The sequence below is a fragment of the Aspergillus ambiguus genome (genome assembly GCF_047715705.1).
Source record: "Aspergillus ambiguus strain CBS 117.58 unplaced genomic scaffold BDV59scaffold_7, whole genome shotgun sequence".
NCBI classification, from domain to species: domain Eukaryota; kingdom Fungi; phylum Ascomycota; class Eurotiomycetes; order Eurotiales; family Aspergillaceae; genus Aspergillus; species Aspergillus ambiguus.
This window is the reverse complement of record NW_027395520.1, coordinates 774996-796365: the sequence shown is the minus strand read 5'-3', so window position 1 is coordinate 796365 and position 21370 is coordinate 774996. Positions and strand designations below refer to the sequence as shown.

Here is a 21370-nt window from a genome sequence, read left to right as displayed (position 1 = left end):
GTTGTTCCCGCTCCTCCTGGTCGCAACCACCACCTCCCTCAACTCCCTCCCCTTCAGGACATCTTCGTGAACGCATTCACTCCGTCACCATGTCTATCCTTCCCAAGAAGTTCCCCACTCCCGTTGGTAAGTGTCTCTGCCTGCTCTTTACCGTCGCTGGACTGCAAGGACTGACCCCGTCGCCTACAGCCAAGCCCATGGGCCCCTTCTTCGCTGCCGGTACGCATTTCCACCACCTCTGCTTGCACCCAACAGAACCGCATGGATTCGGGATTATGGGATCCGTTGAGACCCGGAACATGCGCTTCGAGAGTGCTGGAAAGACTTGATACTGATGGGACTGTTCTAGGTCTGGTCATCCTGTACGGCATCAACTCCTTCGGCAACCTCCTGATGTCGAGTAAGTCCCCTCAATGACGATGAGATGGTTCCAGATCTATGTGGGAGCGCTTCTCCGCCGATAGGAATATGAATGGAGCTGGAAATCGGAACATGGCGACTAACGGTCTCTCTAGCCGAGGAGTACAAGAACGACCCCCGCAACCCCAACCTCAAGAACAAGCACTAAATTCGTTTCCGAACCGAAGAATCGATTGATGGCGCGGATATGACGGGTGGAATGTGATTGTCGTGGGTGGCTTGTCACCCTGTTTACTGTTTCGCTGTTTCGATATCGCGGGCAGTTTCCTGTACAGGCATATAGACTATACCGTCATAGCTTTGACGAATTGACAAGTTGTACCACTATTCTATTCTGTCCTGATGGCGGAGGTTTTGGTTTCCGCTTTATCCGGAGCGCTGTTGGACTTGATGCACAGAGGCGCTAGATGTCCGGGTGCAGACGATACGATAGGGATCTTATACCGATAGGACTGACGCAACTGAGCATGTAACTTGATATCAGGCTTTTACTCACTTCCTACTCTACTTGATCGTACCCGGAACTGTCGGAGAACCCCATAGTTCAGAGGGCCGGTTGCCCTGGACTATGACTCTGGTGCCTCATCACTAGAAAATGTCTCATTGAAGGCGACTAGCCGACTCCTACAGGGTGGGTATCAGTACTCGACAGGTATATGTTGTAAAGAGAGAATTATTGCTTCTAGGGTGTAGATTGTACAATATAAAATTCTACCTGAGGTCACTGAATCACGTGACCGGCCGTCCCGGACAAAACGAGCGAGTCCGACACTTTCACCCCAGCTCAATCCACCAGCCTTGAGCACATTATCCACCATGGCTGCGCCGTTCCGAGCAAAGAGATTGGACTTGGGCGGGTTCATCAACGCCCGCGTGATTCGCGATCACACCAAGCGCAAGGTGTTTGAGCAGCACGAGCCTGAACGGTAGGGGATTCCTCGTCTGGTCTCGACCATCGAAGAGACGACCGAGTCGGCGAACCTGATGCTAACCTGCCAATCTGCACCCGTTAGGCAAGCACTGCGCTATATCATCCGCAACACCACCCTCCCCCAGCGTGTCCGCGCCCAGGCGCAGCTGCAGTTGACCCAAATGCACGCCTACACCCGGCCCACCCAGATTAAGAACCGCTGTGTTGCTGGAGGTATTGCGCGGAGTATCATTCGCGACTTCAGAATCGCTAGAGTGAGTTTTACAGAGAGTGATGCTCAGTCCTGGGGCAGTTGGCTAAGATGTTGCGACGCAGTACCAATTCCGTCAACAAGCGCTGGCTGGTGAGCTTCCTGGAGTGAAGAAGGCCAGCTGGTAGGCCCTCGAACCGGATGAATCTTCTATCACTTTACTGCTTTCAATTTGATCACTCGGTTGGCTCGTGTGAAGGCGTTTGTTCTATTCTTTTCGAGAACTGTACAATAGATTACCACTTTGGTCAGGATAACGTTGAATGATTTCCATCAGAGTATGATATGGTGAAGCATACATTCTCCCACCAGGCAAGAAAGCCTCACTGAGTGAGGAGGCAGGAAGACTCAGTGACGATCACGCGTTGTTGCTCCTTCTGTTCGTCTTCTGCGTCTCATCCCAACCCTCAACCCTCAACCCTCAACCTCTCTATCCACAACCACCACTTTCGCACCCATCTGGATTCTACCGACATCAGAGACCAGCTCTGTTACACTGATCTGTTTGGCTGGCCCCCGTCTCTTTCGTCTCTCGCTTCTATAACTTGCCTCTTCGCGTTTGGAACCTGCGGGTTTACGCAGCGTCTGCCCTCTCCTTCACAACCTTCCGGTTTTACTCTCCGTTCACCTTCGTCCTGTCGTATTTCTCCAAATCTTCTCAGCCCAAACCTAGTGAACGATGTTTGTCTTCCACAAGAAAGACATCCCAGCAGACCCAGTCTTCCCGGCGGACCTGGAGAAGTTGGGGTCAGACCTGAGAGATACGCTGATCTTTAACGTCCAGTTCTAACTTTCTCTCTAGTTACTGCATCAATGAAAATGACCAGATCAGGAAGATCCTCGCCCCATCTGAGCCCTTCCAGTTCAAGATCAACAAGAATGACAGGTGGAACGATGTTCAGAGAGAAGCTATGAACGGTGCCTTACCAGTCACCTCGAACCCTCTACTTCCCATACTGACACTGCGGTGAATCTAGCTTGTATTCGTGACACTGTCTACACACGCCTCCGCGACCTCCACCTTGTAACTCTGCGACTCCCTCTGACATCCGGACCTACAAAGCCCCATATCCCAATCATGGTCTCCCAAAACCTTTCCACCGCCTCTAGGATCATAGTTGTTTTCGGAGAACCTGGCCAAGATTTGGCTATCTGGGCTTATCGAGTCATCGGAGGTAATGAAGGTATCAACGCGGGCTCGGCCGTAGCTTTTGTGCAGACTATCCTTGGTGGTACGGCTTGATCTCCTAATTGATGAGATGGAAATAACACAGAGACAGAAGGCAAAGGGGATACGGCCTTGGTTTTGGCAAACACAGGACAACTGGTCTGGCACTGTGGTGGGCACAAAGCGATGACAGTGCTATCCTGGCACGCTTTACCTCGTCCCACTGCCGCACATCCTCCCATGATGATGTCCAGCAGGAACAAGGTCCCGGGAAACGAAAACTGGCAGTCCCATATTCGGTCTGTCTTCAACGAAATCCTGGCGAGTCGTGGACGACTGGTGAGGGAAGATGCTAGGATTGATATCATTGGGCTGGCTGAGGGGGGACTTGGCGTGATTGACTATTTGGCAGATAATTGTATGTGAGACTTGTTACTTGTCTTCCGTCTTGAATGAGGCTAATATAGCCGCAATATAGGGAACTCCTGGCGCCGGTACGTCTCTGCAATTTGTCTCTCACATCCCATGCATGACATCGACATCGACCTGCCCGGCAGAGATGAGAGAGGCGTTCTGGAGCCATACTCGTTCGCCTCGTTTGTTTCCTCCCGTTGCCGTGCCTACGTCTTGTCCGAGGAACCGCTGGGTATTCCTGTGCCTGGCTACCATGATTATGGGTGCAACTGTTATTCCTCCGGGGAGGCGTTGTACATTGAGTGTATCATGCCGAGAGCTTGGGGGCATATGCTGGAATGGCTGGATATGGCTCATGCTGACCAGTCTTATGGGGAGGCCGAGTTGGAGCTGAGAGGGGTCACTGACGACCAGGACACATCCCAGTCAGATGTTTCGACGTAGAGCACGACTCGACAGGTTTCAGGATTACTATCCTTTACATGACTAGCAGTCAGTTGCAGAGCTGAATTTATGATCTGTCGTTGAACAACCCGTGCTGGTATCTATGTAACCGTCTTAACTATCAAAATCTACGTACTTCTTGCTGATGACCTTCTTCCACTCCTCAAGCGAGATGGCCTTCTCACCATACGGGACAGACCCTTTAGGAATATTCCTCATTCTCTCGCCGTCCCATTTGGGGATCTCCAGGAACTCATGCTGTCGATCACAGATATTCAACCCCAGAGTACCTTGTTGAAGCCGCCGGAAGCAGTTCTTCTCGAACGACAGATTAATGCAATCCTTACACCACCACATTTCACTAGCCGTGGCCCAGTAATACCCGCATTCGCCGTCACAAATCGCAAAGGCCTGCGATTCGGAGACCTGTCGCTCTGGCTGGATATCGCTGGGGGCATGATCGATCGCCTCCGTGTCCTGCGGCAGCTCGCCTTCATCTCCATTCTGCCCATTTCCAACGGCTTCGTCCTCTCCCAGGCTCGTTGGGGACTCCACTTGAGTTATCTCCCGGCTAATGGTGGGCGTGGTAAACGACCGCGTCGCCAGCGCCGCCATCACCAGAGCCACGAATGCATTCTCGTCGTCGTTGAGCGGGAGGAACACCATCAGGAGCCTCCAGTACGCCAGGTAATCATTCTCACTGTCGTCGTCGGAGAGAATCTCCAGCGCCATCTTCACTACGCTGCGCGCGATCTGTTTCGCCCGGATCCCCTCGCCCTGCACCTGGTAGTACCGCGCGAGGTAGAGCTTCGCCGGCGAGAGAATGTTGCTCTCGACCACCTCGTCGGGGAGAATCTCCGAGATGCGCTGGAGGTAGCCGCGTGCAACGTCGGAGTCGCGCTCCGCCGCCCGTGCTCGCCGGAGGTACACCGGCGCCAGCTTGAGGGTGAGACTGGGGAGGATGTCCTCGACGTCCAGGACAGAGCGCGGAAGGTCCTCTTTCAGCGCGAGCTCCCACAGCGCGATGGCGCGCTCCTCGCTCTCGCTTTGCTGGAAGAGGGTGTTGGCGTAGTGGTACCGGAGGTAGTAGAGGCTGGTGTAGGCTTGGGTGTCTGAGGCGTGCCGGATGGCACTATCGTACAGCCTCTCGAGGAAGTCGGTTTGCTGCGTCTCCACGGCTGTTTGGAGGAGGATGTTGTGGATGGAGTCTTTGGCGGCTAGCTCGACGAGCATCTCGGAGAGGTACGCCCGTTCGGAGGAGTCGTTATGGATGGCTTCGAGCAAGGCGACGATGTCGGTCCATTGCCGTCGGCTGTGGTATTGCTCCATGATAGAGAGGGTTCGCTCGAATGCCGTGGCGTCCGTTTTGATCGACCTGGTGTAGGACTGGCTGGCGGCATCGTACTGTCTGCTCTGCCAGTATCGTTGGCCCATGTCGAAGAACATCTGCGACAGAGGGGCCTTGTGTGCTGGATCTTCCATCCATTTGTCGTCACCCTCGAGACGTTTCGTGACGGTCTTCAGAATGTCGATCGCCTCGGTATCGGACGCGACTACGCAGGAGAGGCAGTACGAAGCCCGCCAGTTAGCCGGGTCGAGAGCCAGTGCGCGACGACATCTCTGCTCGGCTTCGGAGGGAAAGTTGAGCTCCTTGTGGATGAGAGCCACTTGGACTTCCCATAGGGAATCTTTTTCGTTCACGCCTAGCAACCCCCGGGAGAACTCTTCAGCCTGGGTAATGTCGTCGATCGTGGGGTCCAGTGTTGTGCTGGACTTTACAGTTTCAGTATCACTGTCTGCAGTGTCGAGCTGGATGGATTGTTAGTGATTAATTACTTCAATAGGAGACACAGGGGATGGCATACGCTTCCCATGTACCCTAGAACGAAGCAGAATGCACTATATGATAGAACCTGCGAGGAAGGCTCCCGCAGCCAATGCACTGCCATTCTTTTGGCAAATGGTTCAAGCAGATTCTTTTGAGGGCTGGCGCTAGATGTGATGCTAGAGATCCATTCTCGAGCGCTCTGGTCGGTGATGCTGGACACCGCGGCAGAGTCTTTGAGCCACCGGAGGATCTCGCTGACTGCCCCGTCATCTCCAAACCAGACGGCACTGCTTCTCAAGGCAAGGTCGGATGCGTCGTCCAGATCTGTCGTCCATAAAAGTGCATCAATCGAGCTCTCATCCGTGAACAGCTTCAGAAGTCGAGGCCCAACCGCGCTTTTCCACTCGCGGCCCACGAAAGACAGATCCACCGATGACAGGTGCTGCAAAAAGTACGCCATCGCGTAGGGCCGGAGCAGCTCTTGCCGCTCGTCCCTCTTTTCTGTCAGGATGCGAAGACAGGTCAACGCCAGCTTGACCTCCGAAGTATCTTTGTCGTCACGGCAGATGTGGCCGCCGCGATGTTGGAGTTTCTGCTCGAAGAAGGATTCGAACTCGAACTTCTCGTACAGATCCGGCGGACAGACAGTGCCCAGGAAGTGCCTGACAATCGAGATCTCCTTCGGATGGATTTGGCTCGCCGTGTCTGACTCGAGATCTTTGCTAGGGTCGGAGGAGCCTCTCTCAGGAATCAGCTCCGGGATCTCGTACGAGCGAAAAACGACATCCCCGTCGCTGTCGATCTCGAACAAGGAGTATTTGATCTGCAGCTTCGCATCCAAAGGCAGCAGCGAAAGTTCTCCGCTTTTCTCATACAGCACAGCGGCCATCTGGCGAGGCTTGAACCACTCTCTGCCGTAGAGGATCCACAGGACAATCTCATTGATCTCATCAATCTCCTTGGAGGTCCGAGTCCGATTCAGTTTGTCGATCTCGCCTACGATCTGCTCGGACCTTTCCTTCCCGGCGTCTTCCAGCACTTGGTCGATGTCGTGGACGTAGTCCAGCGTGCTGATATGCTTCAGGATCGTGTTGATCCTGAAATAGTCGCCGGCCGTTTTCTCACACAGACTATCGGAGATCTTCTTCCTCAGATCCATCACGCCCATGCGGGTCGTGTCCTTGAGAGCCTCGATCCTATCCATCCGCGACTGAATGTACTTCTCCACGTCGGAACGGTTCTTCGCGCTGATGGGGAGCCTCTCAAATGATACATCGTTCACGGCCGCCAGCTGCTCGAACGCCCGGGGACGCCCGGTGAGAAGCACGCGCACACGCCGATGGTCCCCTTCCAGCGCCGAAACCCGCTCCAGAAAGTGGACCAAGGCCTCCCCGATTATGTCGCCGACGCCGTCGATGACGACGAGAAACGTAGCATCGATCACGCCGCGCAGCTCATTACTGAACAGCAGCCGCTCGGGGATCTCATGCGGATCGAGATCGACGCTCTTCTCGCAGACATTCGCGGCCGACTTCAGATACGACGCGTCGGCCTGCGCGAACTGCCACACCAACGACTTGACGATGACGTCGAGGTTGTTCGTCTTGTTGAGCTCCTCCTTGGAGTCGTCCTCCAGGAAGTAGAACGCCAGCAGATTGCGAGACCCGGAGCTCTCGACGGAGCTGCGGTTGCGCAGACGGCGGATGATCGTCGAGGCCAGGTAGCTCTTCCCGGAGCCCTCAACGCCTTCGACGGCTAGGATTGCCGGGGCGTCTGGCCGGCCGCTCTCCCAGGCGACGAACAGCGGGTCGGAGAAGAGCCACTGCCCGGTGTCGGGCACGACGGACTTGCGGAAGTTGTGGTAGGTGCGCTGCCAGGATGGGTCGGGCTCGCGGCGTTCGCGGTCGAGCTTGTTCTCGTCGAAGGCCAGCGTCCGCAGGACGGTCTCTCGTCGCCGGCGGGTGTCCGAATCCTTTCCCTGGTCGGAGCGGCTGGCGATGAGCATGTCGATCTTGCGGTTCACGGCGCGGCTGATGGCCAGGTTCTCGCGCGTGCCGACGGCCGCCTGCGAGGCGAAGTTGAAGGTCTGCGCCGTGACCAGCCGGCCTTCCTGGTCGACGAGGCCATCCATCTTGTACAGGAGGTCCTGGATGTCGTTGTCGCTGAGGAAGAAGACCTTGGAGAAGACGATCAGCTTGCGCCGCTTGGACTGCCGCAGCTTGATGGTACGATCGCAGATCTCCACGAACAGCTGCAGGTGCTGGCAGGCAACCTTGGCCAGGTTCGCGTCCATGCCGCCACTGATGTAGTAGTCCAGCCGGCCGAGATACTGGCTGCATTTCTCGAGGAGCCCGGCCAGGCTCTCGAAGACGCCCTGGTAGCCCTGCCAGGCGTGGATGACGAAGCTGATGGCGTTGAAGCATAGTTCGGCCGGGCCGAAGACTTCTGCGGCACCTCCAGCGACGATGCTTCCCACGGTGTCGATGAACTGCAGGGTGGTGTTGAAGGTGGATCGCACCACGCTCTCCTTGGGCGTTGCTGCATCTTGCGCCTGGTCGAGATAGGCCAGGACGCCGTTGATGTTGAGGTTGGGTTGGACTTTGCTGGGATCGCCGCCGGCTAGCTGGATGACTCGCGCTTGGACCTGGGCCCAGATGGAGGCGATCTCGTCCTTGATGGCGGAAGATTTGAGGTCTAGCGATGACGATCGAGTTGAGATCGGTGATATGGTCATTATTTTGGGGCCTCCGTCGACGAGGTACGACTGAGATGGGTTCTGGAGACTACAGATTACTCTACAGACAGCGCTCCCAAGATGGGGTTCATCGCTACGATAGTGCGGAGGGGCGCTCTTGGACAAGGCTGAGGCTGAGGCTGCGGTTGAGGCTGAGGTGAGACTCTGCACGACTGTCGTTTCGATATGCTTCCGTCTCTTGCATCTCTTGAATGGATTGTATACTCGATGAGAGCCAATCCGTCTACAACGATGGCAGGGAGTGGACCCGCAAAGTCAATTGCGAAATCATTTACCATTGACGATGGAAGAGGTGAGCATGGATTTCTGCCCGATTCTGCGCATCCCAACCCCTCTCGGCTTGGCGGCGGCTGATCAGCGACGGTCTTTTCCTCAGGCCTCGGATGACAGGGACCCAGGAGTATAAAAGGGCATGGGGTATACATCTGCGCATGACGGTTATGTCCAGCAGGTTGGTAGTCTGGGGCATGTTTTGACTTCCTGATCGGGAGTGCCGAGGGAGTTCCATGGGTTGGCTCTGGTGGCGACTCTGCGGAGGGTTCCGATAAGAAAAATCATGCAGAACAACCGAGAGGGATCTAGAATCCACCGTTGCAAGCAAGTCATTCCCGGGAACTAACGGGGCCACACATGGGACATGGCTGCCCAACGAGGGCTAAAACGATCGAGTAAGGGAAATGGTTTGGGGGGGTTTTGATCGAGTAAAAGTCATGAGCAATGCGGAACAGGGGAGATATCCGATGGCGGACGCCGGAGGCCCCCGATGCAGAACCATGGGTCATCCTCAGACGCATGGCAGCAGAGATAACGGCTGCCGGGTATCACGAAGGCGGGAAAATAGGGACGAGAGACGCCAGAAGGGGGAAAAGTGAGGGTATTCCCAAGACCGGGCACTTTTCCCAGCAGGTCCTTTTCTCTTCGTCCTGGACAAAGCGGTCGACGATGACCTATCGAGAACTAAAACCACTAAGCGCCGATAAGAATCCTGCTGCAGCCCTTTGCCGGTGGCACCGGTGGACCCGAGCAGATGGTGGGCCCGGGAGATTTTGTTACTCGATCGAATTCTCTCCGGCAGAAGATATAAAGACTCTTATCGATACCCCGGATTCGTTTCTGGGTCGTGATTCACACTGACTGACTGCACCGGACGAGACGTCTCTCTCTTATCAACGTCCCTTGCCTGCGCCTACCTCGGGCTTGATCACCTCGTATACCCTTCGTTAGCTCGTGCTTTCTTTGCCTCGTACCTTCTTTCCCTCCTTGTCCCTCCCTGCTCTCTTCTTTCTCCATATCAGACCATAGACATGGACGCCCAACTTCCCTCCATCGCCGTCATCACCTCGTCGCGCGCCGTGATCTCCGGCCGTCTGACGTCTGCCACGATTGTCATCTCCCGAGCAACCGGTAAGATCACCGCCGTGCTGGACTCTGTGATCCCCGCTTCGGACTTCCCCGAGGGCACGCCGTATCATGACTACTCACCGCACGTGCTGCTGCCCGGTCTGGTCGATGCCCATGTGCATCTCAACGAGCCTGGCCGGACGGAGTGGGAAGGCTTCTATACCGGCACGCAGGCGGCCGCCTTTGGCGGCGTCACCACCGTCATCGACATGCCGCTGAACGCCATCCCCCCTACGACCACCGTCGCCGGCTTCAAGGAGAAGCTCCAAGCCGCCCAGGGCAAGTGCTGGGTCGACGTCGGCTTCTACGGTGGCATCGTCCCCGGCAATGCCGGCGAACTGAAGGAGCTCGTCAACCAGGGTGTCCGCGGCTTCAAGGGCTTCCTCATCGACAGTGGCGTAAGTCCTAGTCACCCCTCTCTTGTCGTCGCTTCCCCGTAGGGGCTAACAACGTGTAGGTCGAGGAGTTCCCTGCCGTCTCCTCGGAAGACATCCGCAAGGCGATGGTCGAACTGGCTGACGAGCCCACGACCCTCATGTTCCACGCCGAGATGGAGCCCCCCAACACCGGCGGCAATGAGGCGGCGGCGGCGGCGGCGCCGTCCGGCCCCGTCGAGGCGTACTCGACCTTCCTGGCGTCTCGGCCGTCGTCGTACGAGACGTGCGCCGTCCAGGAGATCCTGTCGCTGGCGCACCTGGCACCCAAGCTGGCGCTGCACATCGTGCACCTGTCCGCGATGGAGGCGATCCCCTTGCTGCGCAAGGCCCGCGCCGACGGCATCCCCATCACCGCCGAGACCTGCTTCCACTACCTCTCGCTGGCGGCCGAGGAGATCCGCGACGGCGACACCCGCCACAAGTGCTGCCCGCCCATCCGGTCCCAGTCGAACCAGGACGCGCTGTGGGCCGAGCTGGAGCGCTACGCCGATGACGGCGTCATCAAGACGGTCGTCTCGGACCACTCGCCCTGCACGCCGGACCTGAAGCTGCTGCCGGCGGATGTGCCTGGCGGGGCCGCCGCGGATGACAAGGCCGGCGCGGCCACCAAGACCATCAACGACAACGAGGGCAGCTTCTTCTCGGCGTGGGGCGGCATCTCGTCCGTCGGTCTGGGCTTGCCCATCCTGTGGACGGAGCTCAGCCGGCGCAAGGCGCTCTCGGGCGCGGACGACACCAAGACGCGCCAGGCGCTGCAGGACATCGTGCGGCTGTGCTGCGCCAACACCGCGGCACAGGTCGGCCTGGACCGCCAGAAGGGCGACCTGGTGCCGGGCTTCGACGCCGACATCTGCGTCTTTGACGACTCGGCCGAGTGGGTCGTCGAGCCTAGCACGATGCTCTTCCGCAACAAGTGCTCGCCGTACCAGGGTCGGACGCTGCGCGGCATGGTGCGCGAGACGTGGCTCCGCGGCGAGAAGATCTTCAGCCGCGACGGCGGGTTCAGCAGCAAGACGCCGTCGGGCAACCTTCTCCTCGAGAAACGGGTTTGAGCTCTTTTCCTCCTCTTGGATCGAGACTGTTGACGGGAAGACAGTCGACGACGCATCAGACCAACTCCTTTTATGATCGCATATGATATCCACCCCCCCCGCGGCTACTGATGATCACTAATGACTTGACAGCAGCATCGCATCGCATTGCATTAACGACTACAAGCGTCGGTGTAGGCTTGATTTAGCTTTGCATATGTTATGTTTAGAGGGAATACCATTAATTGTTTAATTGAACCTAGGCGTTTAGGTAGAGTTTCGTAGTATCGTACAAGCGAGTCTCACTCGCGGGGTATCATCCAGTGTCTATAAGGTCGTCTGTAGCCGTCAAATGGGGAGCAAAGCATGACTTACTCCAGGGGTCAGTCACCCCTGCTGCTGTTGTTGCTTCGTCCCCTGGTCTTCTTCCCATCGTTCACGTACTCTCCGACGGAGCCCGCCGTTGGGGCCCCGGCCCCAGATTTCCTCCTTCTCTCCAACAGGTGTCACCTCAGCACCTGGACGGTCCTCCTGGACGGCATCCGGACGACCGCCAAGCACCTCACTTTCCACCACCACCTTGCGTTCCTGCATTTTCTTCTCGCGCCTCCGCGCGTCTTCCGCCTTCCGCCAGTAGATGGCGTAGATGAGCACCTCGACGACGCCGACGCCGAGGGCAGCAAACAACGATAAGAGCACGCGGACCGCCTCGGAGGTGCCGGCACGACTGGACGGGGAGATGTGGCGCGGGGCGGGATTACGACCGCCTCCCCACAGCGAGGCCACGGTCGACGTAAGCTGGTCGGGGGTCGGAAAGCTGGTCAGGGCCCAGTAGACGCTGAAGCCGGTGATCAGCACGGAGAGGAAGATGTTCAGCACCAGCGACGGGGTGAGGGTTTCCGGGGCGGATTCGTCCGGGGATGGGGCGGATGGATCATGAATGGCCGTGAGCATGGATGCGGATGTGGCGAAGACGGGGGATGGGCCGGGGGGTGCAGCGAGGGAGGTCGGGGTGGTCATGCGCTGGTAGGCATCTGCTTCGGTGGCGGCGAGGAGCCGGGCTTTCAGCGCGAGATATTCGGGGCTCTGGTCTGGTTAGAAGGACGGATGTTGGGGGGGTGCTTGCTGGGTGGATTTGGGGAGTTACCGGGGCGGGTTTGGGTGGTGGTGGAGGGATGTAGAGTTTAGTTCCCCGAAGGAGGGCATTGAGAGAGCGGTCCTGCGGGGGAAGACTAGCTGATGTCGACTCAGATCGGACATATCTGGCCAGACGGATCAACTGGAGGTGGGAGATGGGAGCATCGAGGGCGAGCGAGTCGGGGAGGTCCAGGAGGGGACGACGATCCGGGGGGATGGCGAGGAAGGCGGCGAGGATGGGGGGAGTGGTGACGAGGAGCATAGTAGGAGAGTAGGAAAGGGAGAGGAGAGAGGAGAGAGGAGAGAGTAGAGAGAGGAGAAGGAGGAGGAGGTGAGGTTGTAGAAGTGATGTAGAAGTTGCCCGATTGGGATGCCACCGCTTTTAGGGTGCACGTGAGCGTCATACTAAGCAGCAGGTCGAGTACGTTTGTACAAATCCGACATTCTAGTCTATCTCTCCTTATTTGATGTGCAGCTCGCATGGCCCTGGTTCCTCAAAGCCTTCGAATTCTACTTGGCTATGAGGATATTGATCTGTACTGGTGGATATGGTAATACTCTCGCTGGTGATGGAGACATGTGACCGCTTTTGCGGCATTGCCACGTCAAGTACTTATGGTACTCAGTAAGGGTACTAAGATATATGATGGATGAAGTATGCATTAATGCTATGTCTGAAATAACATTGGCCACCTGTGTCGTGTGCATGTATGAGATCCAAAGTCCTAAGGCTTTAATAGATCACAGATATAGTGCATTGTGTCACGAGCAAAGAACGCAAGAAGATAGATCCGTCCTTACATAGTTAGAATGTGTTACAAAACTGCAAATTTCATCTTCAATGAAGGGATAAGATATTTTTTATCTCTTAAGTCAAAATCATCTGACCAGATTGGTCCCCCTAATATATATAGTACCCTTCTATCCCTATGTTGCTATCTTCTCTTCTACAGCTTTACTATCTATTCTATAATCTTTCATTTCACGCTATTTCTCATCCTAATAAAAGTACTTTTGTTAACCCGCTTTTTCTTGACAATATGAGGCTGTTCACTGCCGTTTTCATGGTTGCCTTTGCTGCTCTTGCGGTTGCAGGACCGGCGCAACCTGACAGTCACGCTGAAAAGCGCCAAGTGCGTGCTTGACCCTCTAGGCTTCCGATAAATTAAGAATATATAGGCTAATAGAGATGGGATACAAATAGAGTGTACGTATTTCCCTCCCGCCTTCAGAGATAACTTCAGCGTATACGGTTTAACAGAGATGGGATCGGGATAGGAAGTATGTGTTTACCCCCTAACTCTAGAGATAGCTTCAGAATACTTTGATGCTGATTAAACCTAGTAAAACTATCCATGATACCGCGGTATCAACAAATCTATCAATGTAGGATTGAGAATAACCCTAACGATGATTTGCTAATATATTTGTATGATAGTATGCCGGTTATATGTCTGTTCCTGCGGAATATGTCATAGAATAGTTGGGATTTTAGAGTTGATAGAAAATGTTTGGTTTAGGTTTTCACTATTTAGTTACGTTTCCCTAGACTGATATACAAATACTAAGGCTTCTTTATCATATTTAAGAGTGTGGTCCTTTATCGTAAGTATACGGAAAGGGAGAACAAGAATAGCTCTATATTATCCGTAAACATGCATGCGATGCTTAACCCAATGAAGAAGGCGGAGATTGAAGGCAGTATACTCTTTCGTGGGCAGTTGGTGAAGTAAGAAATCCCAATCGGGTAAGCTCCCCCACATGATCCCACTTCACCACCAACATCTCTTCGACTGCTTCCTACAGCCACCTCCTCACCACACCTCCACTCCTCGACAATGTCTACAAACCCCCGCGGCATCCCCGCCGCCCCCTTCGTCGACAATGTCACCGACTACGTCTCCTCCCGCGCCGACGTCGAAAAGACCCTGCGCAACTTCCAGGAGATGATCTCCAAGTACCAGTTCATGGAGGTCAACTCGCAAAACCGCGCTGTCGGCCTGCGCGACAAGATCCCCGACATCAAAAAGACCCTGGAGATGGTCTCCTTCCTCAAGCGCCGGCGTGACGCCAGCGCCGACCCGCTTGAGACCAGCTTCGAGCTCAACGACACCCTCTACGCTCGCGCCGCCATCCACCCGGACCAGACCGATGAGGTCTACCTCTGGCTCGGCGCCAATGTCATGCTGGCCTACCCCATCGCCGAGGCCGAGTCCATGCTCCGGGAGAAGCTCGCCGCCGCCGAACAGAGTCTGGCCAACTGCGAGGAGGATCTGGAGTTTCTGCGGGAACAGATCACGGTACGTCGTATTCCTTGCCTTCCTTGCCCGGTGGCTCGATCGGTAAATTGTTGAAGAGGACAACCTAACGCTCGCAGACTATGGAAGTCGCTACCGCGCGTGTCTACAACTGGGATGTCATGCAGCGGCGGAAGGAAAAGGCCGAAGGGAAAGGCGACGACGAGACGGAAACGAAATAAAATCCCTTTCTTCTGTGATCTAGCGTGCATTGGTTGGTTTGGTCGGTTCTTTAGACGGTTTCTGCTTTTACACAAATCGCTGTATACCCTCGAGCATCCTGGGTTTGGAAATATAAAATTCATTCATATCCATCCAACAACTCTCATCGGCGGACGGTAGTACCCTGCGCCGGCCACTCTACCGATCTATCCTTAGTAACTCGTGTGTTCATAAGCAAAAGCAATACGGCTCAGAACGCCCGCAAGGCCGCCAAACAATCGCTGCGAACACAACACATGCCAAAACAAAAAGAAAAAAAAAAAAATCCATGCTTCAAATCATCAGGGGAGTCGTGACCAAAAGAAATGTTACCTCGTCAGTCATAAATAAAACAAAACGGACCCATATATCATCATACCGCCGTACTCCGAATCGCAATCGGCTCCGGCAGCATATCAACATCCGACACGGCTCGTCCGCGCACCCGTCGGGAGATGTCAATGTCGGTCTCGTCTCCAACAAACGTCCACTCTTCACTATCCGTAACGTCATCATCGGCCGTTTGCTCAGCCACCGTCTTAGCTGAGGGCGTCGGCGAGAACGGTGTCGATGACAGGAGAGACCGCTGGCGAGCCAGTGTTTTGGCGTACTCCAGATCGCGGTATATCGCCTGGATAGCGGTCGCCACACCGTCTTCCTATTGTACTGTTAGCCCAAAGTCCAATATGCTACACCTCAAGCGGTACTCCACTTACGCTCCGAATTTGTTGCCCCAGATTTCGCGCCTTCACAATCATTCGCTCACTGTGCGTCGCCTCCCACAGAGCCCGGGAGAACAAGCTGACGTTCAGCCGCTTCATGCAGATCCCAACCCCTAGGTCTTCCACGCGCGTGCCGAAAAAGAACTGGTCACCGAAGAAAGGCTTGACGATGGTGGGCAGCCCGGCCCGTAAGCTCGCCCCGGTGGTCCCGGCTCCCCCGTGATGTGCAGCCGCGTCAATCTGCGAAAAGAGCCAGTCATGGGGCGCCGCCTGGATCTGGAAGATCTCCGGCGGTAGAGGAATCTCTGACTTGACGCTTGCGGGATCACCCAGTCGGTCAGACCAGCCCTTGGATAGGATGCAACGAACATCCGCCTTTTGAACCGATTCAACGACGGTCCTCGTAAGCGCTGAAGGATCCGAAACGACGATCGATCCAAAGCCAATATACACCAGCTTCTTGCCATCGCTACGAGCCCGTTGGATGAACTCCATCAGCTCGGCCGGAGGCGTCCAATCCCCACCCTCGGTGAGGAACCAATATCCCGTAATACGGATCCAGTCGGGGTAATCCAGCGGTGGAACCACCACCGAGGGCGAATAATTGTAAAGGAATGGGACCTTGTTGGGCTGCATCTTATCCAGGTTGGTCGCCTTGAGTCCAAGCTCGGACTGTCTCCAGCGATTCACCTGTCCAGCAATCGCTTTCCAGAAGACATTGTCGAACATAACATAGGTGATATAGTTGTACGCACCCCCCATCTTATGTTCGGGCACCGCGAAAGCATGGGGATACGCTCTTGTCCTGGTCCAGGGCATCGTGAACGCTCGGAAGTATGGGATTCGCAGCGCCTCGGCAATATGGATTCCCGCCATGGCACTGGGCGACTCGATCAAGAGATCGCTATCTTGACAGCTCTCCCACGCAGACGCAAGCAGGTCATCAATCCAACCTCGGAACTTCATCGACGCCTCCCTCAGGAAGGAATACGTGAACATCCCATTCTCCACACAGATGCGCATCAGCTCGGCAGGGTCTCCTTCAACCGGCGCAAAGTCAATGCCGTGCTTCCGGACCCAAGGTTCGAACTCGGCATGGGTTGCAATCTTCGGTCGATGGCCTTCTGCAAGAAGACCTTTACACAATGCAATATACGGTTGAACATCACCTCGAGACCCGATAGTCAGGCATGTAATCCGCAGAGACTCCGCTGGCTTAAAGTTGATGATCGAAGCGCGAGGGTCGTCAAAGATAGGATGAATTTCCGGAGACTCGTTCAGTGGAGTTTGTGAGACCATCTCCCCAGAGATGTCCCTTCTAGCTTCCTGCAGCATGCGGTGCTCTGCTTTTGCCGCCTCCGACTCGTCCTTTTCTTGCTCAGCCAGCATGCCCGACTCGGACAGGAATCTCACAGACTCTAGGTGCTGATGAAGAGTAACGGCACAGTCGTCGCGGACATCAGCGGCGTTGAATTCAAAGAATAATTCTTCATGGCCTCGGATAATGACCACAAGCCCGTGGTACCCAAATCGGAATCCTTTCTCTTTCTCAACATTTTCAACGTCTTTCAGAGGAAGGATCATCTTCGTGCGGGTCCCAGGGAGGAGGCTGCGGAAGCACAGCTTCTTCTGGCTGACATAGATCTTGCCATAAAGTGGAAGCACCCGGTGCAGGTAGGCAAAGTATGTTGCCTGGAGCTTTTCAGTCGACGGAAGGGCGAAGTGTGCGCGGAACCTATCTCCATGGTTACAGCCATCCTCCTTGTCTTCAGGGTCGACATCCTGATCGTCCGGCAAGATGCTTTCAGCTTCGCCATAATGTCTGCGACCCCCAGCCCACATGCCCGAAACCTTTTCGATATAGCCCATAGACTCGCTCGCAAGGAGAGTGCCCATTTGTCTCGAGCGACTTGTCAAATATTCAGCTAACCCTGCCGCGCGCTGAAGGGGATAGACACCCGCCCTGACAAGCTCATTCAAACTAGACGCAGATTGCTGCACTCGAGCCGCATCCTGGGTATCACCATCCGAGTCACTGGATGCATAAAACCGTTGAACATCTCTAGGAGTGATACCAGGGCCAAGGCGTCCGTCGGCATCTGTCGATCGAGCTGTTTCATCAGAGTGGCGGCGGCCGATCTGACCGTTCCCAAAAGACCGTCGTCGAAACGATTGGACGGCCGGGTATTGGAAGACATCGCTCCGATTCAAGATCTGACTTGCGGATTCTGTTGTATCGGCCATCGACTGTAACACGGTCGACGATTCTGTCGTCTGCTCGAAAGAATTGACAAAGGATTCAGACAAATCGCGTTGTCTCGAGGCTGGTGACATCCTGGCCGCATCACGTCTTGGACTAAGATAGCTGGCGCTTGCGCTGCGTTGTCGCCGGATATCCGAATTTCCTAGAACTTGGCTGATTCCACTGGTGATCGACCATCTGCTCCGCGAGCCACGGGTTCGGCCTGGAGAGGTTGCGTGATCTGGTTGGGGCGATTTCCGCTGGATATTCTTGGCCTGAGAATCATTCACCAAGTCTTTCACGAAGTTGAAGGCATCTTGGCCGTAATTGAAAAAGGAGAAATAATACTGGAGTGATAGTTAGCCTCCTCACATCGTCTTGCCAGTGTGAAGAATATACCTCATCGATAGCATAGGTCTCGCCGCTCTCAAACGCGCGGATTTTGAATGTTTCGGCGAAATCGACCATAGGACTTTCCTCTATGTCTATTATGCTCTCAATAGGAAATGAGATCTTAACACTGTCACCATCATTATGAGTCCGGAAGATAACTTTCTGCAACGATTTAACCCATTCTTTCGCGCTGGTGGCGCTATCTGCCCGAAAATGATATGTTCGTTGGTCGGTTGTGACTTGGAAATCTCTCGCCTCTCTGTCCTTCTCCTTTGGCTCGCTCAGAGAGGCGGATATTCCGTATCGCAGGTCGATATGACCACTGGGGAAATACAAGTTGGACGGGTCGGCGTAGTACGAGAGGACGTCCCCTTTCAAGGAGAACCAGTAGCGGCTGTATTTAGGGTTCTTGCGGCCGCGTTTGTAGAGGTATCCCGATTTGATCGCCACCGTAGATTTCCTGGGCAGGTAGGCGTAGAAACAGATGTGGCCCTCCGTAACGTACATGTATCCCTGCAGGAGCATGCTTTGCAAAAGAGAACAAGCGTATTCGACAAGGACTTTCTCTGGGGATTCAAACCCAAACATGTCCATCAGTCTGAGAGACAACGGGGATGCGGAGGTCACCTGCTGGGGATGTTTCTCCTCATCTACCGTGGTGGGGGAGGGGCGCCTTGCTGGAGCATTAGAGTCCAAGAGGGCTTGCGCCTCGACCATGCGACTAAGGACGGGAGCTGCGCGCGGAGTGGTGCTGCGAGGCCGTTTGGGGGAAGGCGCGCGGGACATTTCATCAGCGGTGGAAGGCTCCGTTCGGGGCTGTCCTTGCGTCTGGTTGGTGCCCGGCAATAGTGGCCGCAGGATTCGACTGTCTGAGATGGTCTTTCGATGACGACGGCCTCTCTCGCGAGAGGGGCTTTTTGGGCGCTGGGGAGACCGCAGAGCCTTCTTCTTGCTTCTTGATTGTGACGCGGGCCCCAAGGCAGGGGACTTCTTCTCGGAACGTTCTTGGGGCGGACTTTCGTCTTGTTCACTATCGGTCGAGTCATCAAACCGCGCATGAAAATCCGACTGAGAGCCGACGGCGGCAATCATCGAGAAAATCGACTGTTGCATGTATTGGAAATGGCCTTCTTTGGTGCCCGTTCCGCCAGGAGGAGCCGTGTAATCGACCTGGGCGTCATGGTCGTCTTGTAGCCGCTCAGGCAAAGCGGCGGAGAAGATGCGGCTGGCGGAGATCGACTGTCGGCTTGCACTAAGGCGACGGTCCACTCGCCGTTTCGCATCGTCGAGGAAGGGTCGCATCTTTGGGAGCTGCGAGAGATGCGGAGATATTCAAGAAAGGCGGAATGAGGAGTGGTATGGAGGAAAGGATCGGGAAGTTCCCGGAGGCAGACGACGAGGTAGAGAGGAGCGTGATCCCTTCAGCGCCTGAGAACTTCAAGGAGAGGGACTCGGACAACGACGGGGAATCTACTGGAAGATGATCTGAAGGTTAGCTCTAGAGGTCTTTGGACGGGCTGTTTGGATAGAGGGATGGTCATGGGAGTTACCTGGCTAAAGAAGAGGGTGGAAAAGAACTATCGAATCCATCGGAGCCGCATGAAACGGGCGATACGCCGGAGAAGCGAAGGTGGTTGAGCTGGATGGACGGTTGAACGAGAGGAGTGGGGAGAAGCAGTAGTAGTAGTAGTATGTACTAAGAGGATGCACAAGGGCGAAGAGGGAGGAGAGAGACTCTATTGCTGAACCGAGTGAAGAGAAGCGAGAGGAGAGATGATGGAGAGTAGAGAAAGGGAGGAAGAATGAGACGGAGAGAGAGAGGGAGAGAGATAGCAAACGATCATGCATGTTGGATCTCTGGCGTCACTCGTCCGTATCAGCTGTTCCGCCGGGGGCCAATCACCGCCCCCGCATGTGATTGTCAATGGGCCCTCCGCCAATCAGCGCCTGTTCCTGGTGCATCAGTGGATTATGTCATCCACCAGGTACTCGGATGATAGATATAGGTAGTATAGGTCGATACAGGTATACGCTGAGAGGAAGATTAGATGTATATAAATAAGAGTAGAATAATCTCAAAGAAACTATGTACATGCTGCATAACTCATGCAAATGGTCCCAGATCCCGTCAGACGCCTTGGGCGGTAAAACGCATCCCATCTAGATCCAACTTTTGGTAACACATACGGAAAACATCGACCCTCTCCCTTTCATGCGGTTCATGTTGACTTATCTGCCTTCTTCCGTTTCTTCTCATCCTTGCTCTTGCTGGACTTTTTGGATTTCTCCTTTCCATCCGCCTTCTCGCCGCTCTCCGAATGTTTCTTCGACTTCTTTCGAGGCACTCCCGCCGCTTGACTGTTCTCTCCCTCCGTGTGATGGTGCTTCCGTTTTCTCTCTTCCCGCTCCTTCTCAGCCCCCTTAGGAATCTTAAACGTGGGCTCTGGTTGCTCACCCTCGGACTCTGAGCTCGATCCAAGCGTCTCAGGTGGCGCCGCGCCGCTTCCCAACGGCCGGAACCGCATCTTCAGGTTCTTGGGCTGTTTTCGTGGGGGCTTGACCAGCTTCTTGGCGGCTTCCAGCACCTTATCATTCGTCTCCAGTCGCTCGGGAAGGTTGACCATCTGCTGGACGTGGTAGCTCTGGATGTGACGGACGGCCGTGCTGGTGTACGTTTGCGTCTTTGGGTCGTACAGGAACAGCGTCTTTTCATCCGTGTCGTTCTGCGTTATGCTGTCGGCGGGAATTCCGTACTGTGCGCCCTTGTGTTTCAGGATGGGCTCGCCCTGCATGACCTTGTTCAACGAGAGCTCTTTAACGGTGTCCAGTGGGAGGAAGGCGGGCGCGGTGATGTGGTAGACTTGTTTGCCGCTGAGGTCGGCGAGAAGAGACGCGGTACTAGCGGAGGGAGGAGACTGTTTCTTCACGGATTTGAAGCCGGACGGAGGCTTATAGGGCTGGGGAGCTTGGAACGAGACACGGGCGGCGGGCCTGAATCCGAGTTAGAAGCTCGATTATGGACAGATATATGCATCAAACGACCTACTTGTCATTTTTCTTCCCATTGGGCTGCTGTTTCTCATCAGAGGAGGCGCTGTCACTCTCACTGGAGCTGTTGGACTCCGACTCGGCACTAGACGATTCCTCCGCTTCGCTCTTCTCGGCCGTGTTCTGGGCTGACTCGGGGGAAGAGGATCGGCTCGACGAGCTGCTCTCGCTCTCCGGAGGGGCCGCCTTCTTCGCTTTGGCCGCCATCGTTAGCTGACTTGATCGAGGCGGAGGAAAAGAGCGGTTGTGGT

At 55.2% G+C, this 21370-nt stretch overlaps 10 protein-coding genes across 10 annotated transcripts; 5 read left to right on the top strand and 5 right to left on the bottom strand.

Moving 5' to 3' along the window:
• The first annotated feature begins 32 nt into the window (after positions 1-32).
• Positions 33-905, top strand: BDV59DRAFT_174151 (F1F0 ATP synthase subunit i). Its single transcript, XM_073689029.1, has 4 exons — positions 33-126; positions 190-219; positions 350-400; positions 516-905. The coding sequence occupies exons 1-4, from the start codon at positions 90-92 to the stop codon at positions 566-568; spliced, it is 171 nt and encodes a 56-aa protein (XP_073550328.1). The 5' UTR covers positions 33-89; the 3' UTR covers positions 569-905.
• Positions 906-1213: 308 nt separating this feature from the next.
• BDV59DRAFT_174148 (mitochondrial 37S ribosomal protein uS14m) lies at positions 1214-1966 on the top strand. The gene is made up of 3 exons (XM_073689028.1): positions 1214-1346; positions 1434-1605; positions 1667-1966. The coding sequence occupies exons 1-3, from the start codon at positions 1237-1239 to the stop codon at positions 1727-1729; spliced, it is 345 nt and encodes a 114-aa protein (XP_073550327.1). The 5' UTR covers positions 1214-1236; the 3' UTR covers positions 1730-1966.
• A 995-nt stretch (positions 1967-2961) lies between these two features.
• On the top strand, positions 2962-3215 carry BDV59DRAFT_174147 (uncharacterized protein). The gene has a single exon (XM_073689027.1). It carries the CDS (start codon positions 3010-3012, stop codon positions 3193-3195), a length of 186 nt encoding a protein of 61 aa, XP_073550326.1. The 5' UTR covers positions 2962-3009; the 3' UTR covers positions 3196-3215.
• A 472-nt stretch (positions 3216-3687) lies between these two features.
• Positions 3688-8558, bottom strand: BDV59DRAFT_156698 (uncharacterized protein). The gene is made up of 2 exons (XM_073687454.1): positions 5493-8558; positions 3688-5436 (listed from the first exon to the last, which is right to left on the bottom strand). The coding sequence occupies exons 1-2, from the start codon at positions 8187-8189 to the stop codon at positions 3742-3744; spliced, it is 4392 nt and encodes a 1463-aa protein (XP_073550325.1). The 5' UTR covers positions 8190-8558; the 3' UTR covers positions 3688-3741.
• A 740-nt stretch (positions 8559-9298) lies between these two features.
• Positions 9299-11310, top strand: BDV59DRAFT_156654 (allantoinase alX). Its single transcript, XM_073687453.1, has 3 exons — positions 9299-10009; positions 10069-11178; positions 11233-11310. Exons 1-2 carry the CDS (start codon positions 9515-9517, stop codon positions 11098-11100), a joined length of 1527 nt encoding a protein of 508 aa, XP_073550324.1. The 5' UTR covers positions 9299-9514; the 3' UTR covers positions 11101-11178; positions 11233-11310.
• A 7-nt stretch (positions 11311-11317) lies between these two features.
• Positions 11318-12544, bottom strand: BDV59DRAFT_174141 (TMEM199/VMA12 family protein). The gene is made up of 2 exons (XM_073689026.1): positions 12227-12544; positions 11318-12165 (listed from the first exon to the last, which is right to left on the bottom strand). Exons 1-2 carry the CDS (start codon positions 12476-12478, stop codon positions 11467-11469), a joined length of 951 nt encoding a protein of 316 aa, XP_073550323.1. The 5' UTR covers positions 12479-12544; the 3' UTR covers positions 11318-11466.
• Positions 12545-13180: 636 nt separating this feature from the next.
• BDV59DRAFT_174140 (uncharacterized protein) lies at positions 13181-13677 on the bottom strand. Its single transcript, XM_073689025.1, has 4 exons — positions 13655-13677; positions 13561-13602; positions 13478-13497; positions 13181-13349 (listed from the first exon to the last, which is right to left on the bottom strand). Exons 2-4 carry the CDS (start codon positions 13571-13573, stop codon positions 13194-13196), a joined length of 189 nt encoding a protein of 62 aa, XP_073550322.1. The 5' UTR covers positions 13574-13602; positions 13655-13677; the 3' UTR covers positions 13181-13193.
• Positions 13678-13984: 307 nt separating this feature from the next.
• Positions 13985-14830, top strand: BDV59DRAFT_174139 (tubulin-binding prefolding complex subunit PAC10). The gene is made up of 2 exons (XM_073689024.1): positions 13985-14516; positions 14594-14830. Exons 1-2 carry the CDS (start codon positions 14055-14057, stop codon positions 14693-14695), a joined length of 564 nt encoding a protein of 187 aa, XP_073550321.1. The 5' UTR covers positions 13985-14054; the 3' UTR covers positions 14696-14830.
• Positions 14831-14837: 7 nt separating this feature from the next.
• On the bottom strand, positions 14838-19888 carry atg26 (UDP-glucose:sterol glycosyltransferase). Its single transcript, XM_073689023.1, has 4 exons — positions 19627-19888; positions 18078-19556; positions 15431-18025; positions 14838-15372 (listed from the first exon to the last, which is right to left on the bottom strand). The coding sequence occupies exons 2-4, from the start codon at positions 19371-19373 to the stop codon at positions 15088-15090; spliced, it is 4176 nt and encodes a 1391-aa protein (XP_073550320.1). The 5' UTR covers positions 19374-19556; positions 19627-19888; the 3' UTR covers positions 14838-15087.
• Positions 19889-20120: 232 nt separating this feature from the next.
• Positions 20121-21370, bottom strand: BDV59DRAFT_174135 (DNA-directed RNA polymerase I subunit RPA34). The gene is made up of 2 exons (XM_073689022.1): positions 21118-21370; positions 20121-21062 (listed from the first exon to the last, which is right to left on the bottom strand). Exons 1-2 carry the CDS (start codon positions 21324-21326, stop codon positions 20291-20293), a joined length of 981 nt encoding a protein of 326 aa, XP_073550319.1. The 5' UTR covers positions 21327-21370; the 3' UTR covers positions 20121-20290.

Bases quoted from the DNA above. Each gene is read 5' to 3' on its own strand.
- BDV59DRAFT_174151 (XM_073689029.1), top strand. From the start codon at position 90: ATGTCTATCCTTCCCAAGAAGTTCCCCACTCCCGTTG. The intron at 127-189 runs GTAAGTGTCTCT...CGTCGCCTACAG, and splicing joins GAAGTTCCCCACTCCCGTTG to CCAAGCCCATGGGCCCCTTC. The intron at 401-515 runs GTAAGTCCCCTC...CGGTCTCTCTAG, and splicing joins CGGCAACCTCCTGATGTCGA to CCGAGGAGTACAAGAACGAC.
- BDV59DRAFT_174148 (XM_073689028.1), top strand. From the start codon at position 1,237: ATGGCTGCGCCGTTCCGAGCAAAGAGATTGGACTTGGGCGGGTTCATC. The intron at 1,347-1,433 runs GTAGGGGATTCC...TGCACCCGTTAG, and splicing joins GAGCAGCACGAGCCTGAACG to GCAAGCACTGCGCTATATCA. The intron at 1,606-1,666 runs GTGAGTTTTACA...GTTGCGACGCAG, and splicing joins GCGACTTCAGAATCGCTAGA to TACCAATTCCGTCAACAAGC.
- BDV59DRAFT_174147 (XM_073689027.1), top strand. From the start codon at position 3,010: ATGATGATGTCCAGCAGGAACAAGGTCCCGGGAAACGAAAACTGGCAG.
- BDV59DRAFT_156698 (XM_073687454.1), bottom strand. From the start codon at position 8,189: ATGACCATATCACCGATCTCAACTCGATCGTCATCGCTAGACCTCAAA. The intron at 5,437-5,492 runs GTATGCCATCCC...CAATCCATCCAG, and splicing joins TTCTAGGGTACATGGGAAGC to CTCGACACTGCAGACAGTGA.
- BDV59DRAFT_156654 (XM_073687453.1), top strand. From the start codon at position 9,515: ATGGACGCCCAACTTCCCTCCATCGCCGTCATCACCTCGTCGCGCGCC. The intron at 10,010-10,068 runs GTAAGTCCTAGT...AACAACGTGTAG, and splicing joins GCTTCCTCATCGACAGTGGC to GTCGAGGAGTTCCCTGCCGT.
- BDV59DRAFT_174141 (XM_073689026.1), bottom strand. From the start codon at position 12,478: ATGCTCCTCGTCACCACTCCCCCCATCCTCGCCGCCTTCCTCGCCATC. The intron at 12,166-12,226 runs GTAACTCCCCAA...TAACCAGACCAG, and splicing joins CACCACCCAAACCCGCCCCG to AGCCCCGAATATCTCGCGCT.
- BDV59DRAFT_174140 (XM_073689025.1), bottom strand. The intron at 13,350-13,477 runs CTGTTAAACCGT...TCAAGCACGCAC, and splicing joins TTCCTATCCCGATCCCATCT to TTGGCGCTTTTCAGCGTGAC.
- BDV59DRAFT_174139 (XM_073689024.1), top strand. From the start codon at position 14,055: ATGTCTACAAACCCCCGCGGCATCCCCGCCGCCCCCTTCGTCGACAAT. The intron at 14,517-14,593 runs GTACGTCGTATT...TAACGCTCGCAG, and splicing joins TTCTGCGGGAACAGATCACG to ACTATGGAAGTCGCTACCGC.
- atg26 (XM_073689023.1), bottom strand. From the start codon at position 19,373: ATGCGACCCTTCCTCGACGATGCGAAACGGCGAGTGGACCGTCGCCTT. The intron at 18,026-18,077 runs GTATATTCTTCA...CTATCACTCCAG, and splicing joins AGACCTATGCTATCGATGAG to TATTATTTCTCCTTTTTCAA. The intron at 15,373-15,430 runs GTAAGTGGAGTA...ACAGTACAATAG, and splicing joins TGGGGCAACAAATTCGGAGC to GAAGACGGTGTGGCGACCGC.
- BDV59DRAFT_174135 (XM_073689022.1), bottom strand. From the start codon at position 21,326: ATGGCGGCCAAAGCGAAGAAGGCGGCCCCTCCGGAGAGCGAGAGCAGC. The intron at 21,063-21,117 runs GTAGGTCGTTTG...ACTCGGATTCAG, and splicing joins AATGGGAAGAAAAATGACAA to GCCCGCCGCCCGTGTCTCGT.